This window comes from Chlorocebus sabaeus, chromosome 18 (assembly GCF_047675955.1).
Source record: "Chlorocebus sabaeus isolate Y175 chromosome 18, mChlSab1.0.hap1, whole genome shotgun sequence".
In the NCBI taxonomy this organism is placed as follows: Eukaryota; Metazoa; Chordata; class Mammalia; order Primates; family Cercopithecidae; genus Chlorocebus; species Chlorocebus sabaeus.
Window position 1 is genome coordinate 35,717,585 of NC_132921.1, and position 8,394 is coordinate 35,725,978.

Here is an 8,394-nt window from a genome sequence, read left to right on the forward strand (position 1 = left end):
ACTCTTTTTTAAAAGATAGAGATCTGTAAGAGGAAGAGGAGCTTTGTGGGGTAACAACGGGAACTATACAACCAAAACTGAAGACCTCGTAGTGCTCCCTCCCTGGCAGCAACCAGATATTTCCCTGTGGTAATTAGTGAGGTGATAGGACTTCTCCGTTCTTCCCGCTCTCAGTCGTAAAATCAGTCCCATTTCCAGGGTTCATTTCCACATGGCTCAAGCTTTCTTTCTGGCAGACTGGGGACCGGGAACATTTCCCTTTGTGGGAGCCCCTGACCCCAGAGAGGAGGCAGAGAAGGGGAGAAGAACCAGTTTAGCCCTGAAACCTTCTAAAGAGCACTGGGCCTTCAGCCTCGGAGAGAAGGGATTTTTGAATGGCAATGGCGCGCTTTTGGCCAATGGGCTGTGTAGGCAGAAAGTGTGAGTTTTCCTTATTTTTAGGATGGGAGGCTTTGGGATATTGGCGGGGGAGCACTAGGTTGATCTCAGCCCCTTAGGACAAAGCCCAATTTGTGCCTTGAATGTCTTTAGAAACTAGAAGATGGGTGAAAAATTCTTTCATTGCCCGTTGAAACTTATGCCCAAACGTTTCCATTTTCATGGCTCTGTAACTGTGTTTTCAGGATATTAATTTAAAATAGCCACAACTCCTGAGCAACAAGCCCCTCACGTTTCTGTTCAATTTACTTTCCTTGGGTTTATTAACCTTTGATGAAGTGTTAAGATTTCATGTTTTTGCTCTTGTATTTAGGAGTGGTATGTTGTTGGTGCTATGACACAATCTGGGTGGGCTTTCAGCTTGGTAGAGGTTTTCCCATCATTTCCACAATGCTAAGACTGTTTCACTAGGCAGCAATTGAAAATTCAGCTATGGCAGTAAAGGAAAAACTTAAAGGATTTCCCAACCCCACCCCGAGCCGGCATCCTTCTTAGAACATACTCCAAATGAGTGGTTTCTTTCCTTTCTGATAAACTAGCCAGTGGTCGTTTTTAGTCTTAACAGCTGGTCAGTTGGGAGGCACAATATTGACACTTCATTAATATACTAGGGTGTGCCTCATTTAGGGAAACTATGAGGAAATGTTTTCTTATCCTAGTCTTTATTTTAGGGGAGGGGAGCATGCTTCTACGTGTTTTCCTGATTAAATTTATTTATTTCTCCAGGAAAATTGGCAACTTGCTCAAGGACTGATCCATGTTAGGGACCTCCCTGCTTCCCCACCCCACCCTTTCCTTGTGCAGAGGTAGCCTGTATGGATCTTGTAAAATGGGTTAGAGGACAATTCTGAATGCAGTTTGAAAATCGATGTGCACATGCACATATTGGGGTCCTCACCTAATGGTACACTCCACAAAATAGAGAAGGCTGCAGTGACTCTGCGTTGTGTCCTATAAAGCAAACATACGTGCCAAAGTCGGGGCACTCCAATTTTTAGATTGGGCACCCTATGTGGAAACTTCTCTCCGTTTTCTCATTTCATAGCGTTTTAAAGGAGTCACTGAAGCTAATTTATTCTCCGGCTGACTGTGGATTCTGTCTTCAGAGACACAGAGCAGCTTTGCATCGTGTACCAGAGGGACCATTCATGAAGGAGGGTGACTCAGAAATGAGGGGAGGAGACAATAACGGGCAGGGATATAGTTAATTTGGAGGCCTCCCTCTAGAATCCGGGGCCTCCAGGATCCAGGTCCCAGGATGCAGGCAGACTGCTCGCTTTCCACTCCTAAATCAGATCTGCGGCTCCAGCACCATTGCTGCAGTTTACTCAGGGGTTGAGGAGGTTATTGTCAGTTGCGAGTTGGTTAGGTTGGTAGGTTTCGTGCCTGCTGAGAAACGATCTCTCTATTGCTCACGCTGGCTTTCGCTCTCCCCCTCCCTCCCTGTAACATGCCAGCCCTTTAATGTGGAGTGTCAGGGAGATGGTGACGTCACCCTGCCCGCTGGGTGGCGTCCCCTCGGTCCCACACGAGTTCAGAGACAGAGAAAGGCTCTGTCAGACTGCGCTCCACTTGGGGCTCTCCTGCCCCAGGTTTCCGCGTGCCCACACTTTCTGCGGTGGAGAGGACGCCCCGCCGCAATTCAGGCCATCATTCTCCCCAGGCCGGGGTTAGAGCGCCATTCGCTCGGGCGAGAGCCCGGATCTTCGCGTGGAGCCCGCCGGAGTCCCACCCGCTGGATACGAGGACCCGCTTGGATGCTTCGCCTCCGAGCGCCCTCGGAAGATGGGCCGGCAGCCACACGCCTAAAGACACCCAGAGGTTACCAGGTATTGCCGGAACCGGCCGCCCCGATCCGGCACACAGCTTGCAGGGCACTATTTGAGATCCCCAGCGGTAGGATTTTCCGCGTTGGGTTGAGGGGCAGCAGTGGGCTTCCGTGGTGACTGGTTTGGGAGTCGGGAGAACTAAGTTGGGGGTGGGGGGTCTTTGGCTCTTGGGCAGGATAGGGAAGTTCTCCAGCTTCCTTTCTCAGTTCAACTAACTTTTAATTGTCTCTTCTCCCCTCCCCACCCCTCCAAAAAAATAATGCCCCAGCCTAAACCTTAATTGTGTCTCTGCTCTGACCGGAGTTTCTGGGAGGGCTTGGGGTAAAAGTGAGGGGACGCTTCTGCCTGGTCTACTGCTGCTAAGGCTGCGAGTCCTTAATGCAGAGCCAGTTTCCCGCCCGGGCTGGCCAGTCGCGCGCCTTGCTGGGGAGAGAGAGTTGGAGTTATCCCAGGGTCTTATTAAGCGAATATGAACCTTGTTTGGAAGGGAAATGAGCATCGAAGGGCCACTTGGCGAAGCTAGTGTTGGTTGTATCAGACTCGGCTGTCACTGAGCCTTGAACTGCCATGTAACGCTTTATCCCCTGGAAATATTGTCTCTGATCCACCCGAAGTGACAATCCAGGCTTTCCTCTCCTTTGATTGCGTCGAGGTTTGTTCAAGCTTCCTGGAGGCCGCCGAATGTAATGAGAGCTGAGGATCCAGGGGGCAGCAGGGCAGAGGCTGCTCTATAGATGCCACAGGGGCCCAGAGAGAGGACACGGATAAGAAATTGTGTGAGGGAGTAAGATCGTGTACCCTCTGAAAGCACTGTAATAGGGAACTCGCTGTACGTGGCCAAAAGGGGCCATGCTATGGCCTCTGGTGATTTTTTAGGGCAAAGCATAGCCTTGGCCAATGCGCTTGGCCAATGCGCTTGTGGAAAGATCACTGTTTGTTCTCCTAGGGAGTGAGCCACTTTCCTTGTTTTCACTTAGTGGCATTGTCGCAAAAATTTCTTTCCGCTTCCTTTTTCTGGATTTTCAACTTACTGAATATTTTCCCTCATTGTGGCATTCTGTTGACTGGAGGTGAAGTTAGAAATTTTACCGCAGGCTCAACCTGGGATTTCGACTTTCAACACTCCCAAAGATTACCTAGTCCTCCGATTAGCTATATGGTGGGGCAGCTTTTCCCCATAAAGATATAGAGATATCGAAATAAATTAGGGGGAAAAAGTCACAGAAGGTGGTACACATCAAGCTAAAAAATTTGACTTTTGAAGTCTGCCAATGAATTGTTCATTTCTGTGTACTGTTTCTGGGTTTAACACCCTTGCCTTTACTTACTTTCTTATCGTCATGGAAATGACAGGAAAACCGTTTTTAAATGATTACCATCTTCAATCATGTTTTTAAGCTACCTACCTATCTGAGACCAGAACCACTCAGTTCAGCAAGCAGGTTTTTTAAAAACTGAAACATCCTATTTTGGTGCAACTGTGTATACGACATTGTATATTTTTCACTTTTAAAAAAAAATTATAATTACAGTAACAAAATATCTAATGGCAAGGATGAGGGAGAAGGGATTTCGTTTTGCTTTAATGACCTGCGTTTCAACCAATAATGAATTTCCCCAAGGAAACCACAGACACCATGAAAATAACTTTTTAAAGGGTTTTTGGGGTTACTTTTTAACCAAAATCAATCTATCTCCAAGCAAATGAGAATTATATCTCTTTAAATTTGAGTTTCTATGCCAAGCCCGTTTTCCATAACTTTTATAATCTGTACTAGTTACAACTGTCATTACTACCTAATTTCTAGCAGGCAAGCCATTTTATTCCAACAGCTTCTATAAATCCGGGATAAGGTCCTGGGTTTCTCAGGAATTCACTGCTTTTGAGCAAAATACATAGTTAATTCACTTTAAATGTTTAGAAGTGCAAATTCCTGCATTTCTAAAGGATGACCTTGAAGGAAATTAAGAGATGACTTTCTTGTGTTCAACACTTGGTCACTTTTTCCCGTAATAACCATGTCTTAGAAAGTTATTCTAATTCTTTGGTTAGCGACTCACCCCTCCCCTCTATTTTAGTCTGAAAAGGCTCAAGTCAACGCTTTCTCCTTTCCCTTCCAGTGTCCAAGGCAGACCTGTAGGGCTCGGCCCGGGGTTCTGCGGCGGAGATGGCTTCCAGTCCGCTGCCGGGGCCCAACGACATCCTGCTGGCGTCGCCGTCGAGTGCCTTCCAGCCCGACGCGCTGAGTCAGCCGCGGCCAGGGCACGCCAACCTCAAACCCAACCAGGTGGGCCAGGTGATCCTCTACGGCATTCCCATCGTGTCGTTGGTGATCGACGGCCAGGAGCGCCTGTGCCTGGCGCAGATCTCCAACACTCTGCTCAAGAACTTCAGCTACAACGAGATCCACAACCGCCGCGTGGCGCTGGGCATCACGTGTGTGCAGTGCACGCCGGTGCAACTGGAGATCCTGCGGCGTGCCGGGGCCATGCCCATCTCATCGCGCCGCTGCGGCATGATCACTAAACGTGAGGCCGAGCGTCTGTGCAAGTCGTTCCTGGGCGAAAACAGGCCGCCCAAGCTGCCAGACAATTTCGCCTTCGACGTGTCACACGAGTGCGCCTGGGGCTGCCGCGGCAGCTTCATCCCCGCGCGCTACAACAGCTCGCGCGCCAAGTGCATCAAATGCAGCTACTGCAACATGTACTTCTCGCCCAACAAGTTCATTTTCCACTCCCACCGCACGCCCGACGCCAAGTACACTCAGCCAGACGCAGCCAACTTCAACTCGTGGCGCCGTCATCTCAAGCTCACCGACAAGAGTCCCCAGGACGAGCTGGTCTTTGCCTGGGAGGACGTCAAGGCCATGTTCAACGGCGGCAGCCGCAAGCGCGCCCTGCCCCAGCCTGGCGCGCACCCCGCCTGCCACCCGCTCAGCTCTGTCAAGGCGGCCGCGGTGGCTGCCGCGGCCGCGGTGGCTGGAGGCGGGGGTCTGCTGGGCCCCCACTTGCTGGGTGCGCCCCCGCCGCCGCCGCCACCACCGCCGCCCTTGGCGGAGCTGGCGGGTGCCCCGCACGCCCATCACAAGCGGCCGCGCTTCGACGACGACGAGGACTCGTTGCAGGAGGCCGCCGTAGTAGCCGCAGCCAGCCTCTCCGCCGCAGCCGCCAGCCTCTCTGTGGCTGCTGCTTCCGGCGGCGCGGGGACTGGCGGGGGCGGCGCTGGGGGCGGCTGTGTGGCCGGCGTGGGCGTGGGCGCGGGCGCGGGGGCGGGCGCCGGGGCCGGGGCCAAAGGCCCGCGCAGCTATCCAGTCATCCCGGTGCCCAGCAAAGGCTCGTTCGGGGGCGTCCTACAGAAGTTCCCGGGCTGCGGCGGGCTCTTCCCGCACCCCTACACCTTCCCGGCCGCGGCCGCCGCCTTCGGCTTGTGCCACAAGAAAGAGGACGCGGGCGCCGCTGCTGAGGCCCTGGGGGGCGCGGGCGCAGGCGGTGCGGGCGCTGCGCCCAAGGCCGGCTTGTCCGGCCTTTTCTGGCCCGCGGGCCGCAAGGACGCCTTCTATCCTCCTTTCTGCATGTTCTGGCCGCCGCGGACCCCTGGCGGGCTCCCGGTGCCCACCTACCTGCAGCCCCCGCCTCAGCCGCCCTCAGCGCTGGGCTGCGCGCTCGGCGAAAGCCCGGCACTGCTGCGTCAGGCCTTCCTGGACCTGGCCGAGCCCGGCGGCGCGGCTGGCAGCGCCGAGGCCGCGCCCCCGTCAGGGCAGCCCCCACAGGTCCTGGCCAACGGCCCGGGCTCGGGCCCACCGCCTCCTGCCGGGGGCGCCGGCTCTCGCGACGCGCTCTTCGAGTCGCCCCCGGGCGGCAGCGGCGGGGACTGCAGCGCGGGTTCCACGCCGCCCGCTGACTCTGTGGCAGCTGCCGGGGCAGGGGCCGCGGCTGCCGGGGCTGGCCCCGCGGGCTCCCGGGTTCCGGCGCCCCACCACCCCCACCTTCTGGAGGGGCGCAAAGCAGGCGGTGGCAGCTACCACCATTCCAGCGCCTTCCGGCCAGTGGGCGGCAAGGACGACGCAGAGAGCCTGGCCAAGCTGCACGGGGCGTCGGCGGGCGCGCCCCACTCGGCCCAGACACATCCCCACCACCACCACCATCCTCACCACCACCACCACCACCACACCCCCCCGCAGCCGCCGTCACCGCTGCTGCTGCTGCCCCCGCAGCCCGACGAGCCGGGTTCCGAGCGCCACCACCCGGCCCCGCCGCCGCCGCCGCCGCCCCCTCCGCCCCCTCTGGCCCCGCACCCGCACCACCGAGGCCTTCTGTCCCCGGCGGGAACCAGCTGCAGCTATCCCAGCGAGGACAGCTCCGAGGACGAAGACGACGAGGAAGAAGAGCAGGAGGTGGACGTGGAGGGCCACAAGCCCCCCGAGGGAGAGGAAGAGGAGGAGGAAAGTCGAGACCCTGACGACGACGAGGAAGAGGACGAGGAGACGGGGGTCCTACTCGGGGACCCCTTAGTCGGGGGCGGCCGGTTCCTCCACGGCGGAGGGCAGTCGGAGAAGGGGAGAAGCCGGGACCGCGCGCCGGCCGTCGCGGGCGCGTTCCCGCTGGGGCTGAACTCCAGGCTGCTGCAGGAGGACGGGAAACTCGGGGACCCCGGCTCGGACCTGCCCCCGCCCCCGCCGCCACCCCTGGCCCCCCAGAAGGCGAGTGGCGGCGGCAGCAGCAGCCCGGTCAGCCCAGTTCACCATCCATCACTGGAGGAGCAGCCCTCCTACAAAGATGTAAATATCCCCTTTAGGCTCCTTCAAGCTAATTATTATTATTTAAATGCACCTTTAGGCTGAATCGGTTACATATGCGCAGGAAAGATGAATCACCAGATTTCCCCACAGAAATGAAATATTCAGTGTGTTTAGCAGGGCTTCTTTCCTGCCAGTGGTCCTCCGTAAAAATGTGGTTTCTGGTCCCTTTCTTGATAACGCCTTTCAAAGGCTTTGGGGCCGCCTTTCCCTCTTATATTTCAGCTGGCTGCTTGTGGAAGTTGGAAAAGACCCTTTAACAGAGCTGGTCCTTACTCTAATCCAACAATTCCCTTTGCCCCCCAACTGAGCACATTCGTTCCTCTAAAAGGAGCAAGACCACAAAACCGGAGCAGCCTGAATCACCCTACCCCTTTTCTTCTCTATAGTTCAGTGCCTCCCCCCACCATGACCAAAAAAGGTAAAAAAATTCACTGGTTTCAAAAGCTAAATGCAGTTTTAACTGCTTTAATCAAGTTTTAGCCAGAATGGACACAACTGTTGTGTCCAGTGAAACAAAAGACAGAATCTTCAGTATAGACCCTCTTCTTGGAAACCAGTCTCCACCAACTGAAAAGTACTACCTAGGACCCCTAAAAGACCAAAGTTAGATTTAAATGATTGAACATTTGATGTTCACTCACGTGTGCACAGAAAACACTCTGGAGGACTTTAGGGTGAAGTGAATCTGTCCTAATGAAGGGTACATTTGACAGATAACATGGTGTGTTTATTTACAGAAGCATATATCTATGCATATATCTATGCTTCTGTAAATAACATATTGTAGCATATATCTGATTAATCTGTATTCTTAAAGGATAATAGTGTAGGTATACGTAGTCATACACATGTATTTAAGTAAAAAAGTATTCAAAGAAGATAATCATAAAAAAATGATGTCTCCTGAGGCTCCATGGAGTCACTTTTATTGATGCTTCTTCCTGCTGACTGTTGACATTAGCATATGGTTTGATCCAGGCATTGATTTGTATGTCTAATTCTTTTCCACACAGAGTCAGAAAACTAAGGAAAATAACCAAGTTATTGTATCTACAAAGGATGACAACAGCTTTTCAGGTAAAAAAAAAAAAAAAAAAAAAAAAAAAAAAAAAAAGAGCCGCCACTTTTCTTGCCTGCCATTTCTGTGAGACTTATGCCCAGCCTCCTCATCTACCCACTACCACCATTCTGTTTTTATCCATTGATTTGTGGCCTCTTTTTTGGTTTTGTTTTTGAATATCGGAGTTTATATTTCAAAGAGTGACATTTCTGTAGTTTGCAAACAATGGCAATTTCCCAAATAACAGTGCCATTTCCCACAGTCTCAG

At 53.4% G+C, this 8,394-nt stretch overlaps 1 protein-coding gene across 1 annotated transcript in view; it reads left to right on the forward strand.

Moving 5' to 3' along the window:
- Positions 1-1,980: 1,980 nt before the first annotated feature.
- Positions 1,981-8,394, forward strand: part of SKOR2 (SKI family transcriptional corepressor 2) — a 47,476-nt gene continuing 41,062 nt past the window's right edge. The window contains exons 1-3 of the mRNA XM_007974101.3: positions 1,981-2,267; positions 4,389-7,045; positions 8,080-8,143. Coding sequence (XP_007972292.1) covers positions 4,436-7,045; positions 8,080-8,143 — 2,674 coding nt within the window. The 5' untranslated portion in view covers positions 1,981-2,267; positions 4,389-4,435. The remainder of the gene's footprint in view (positions 2,268-4,388; positions 7,046-8,079; positions 8,144-8,394) is intronic.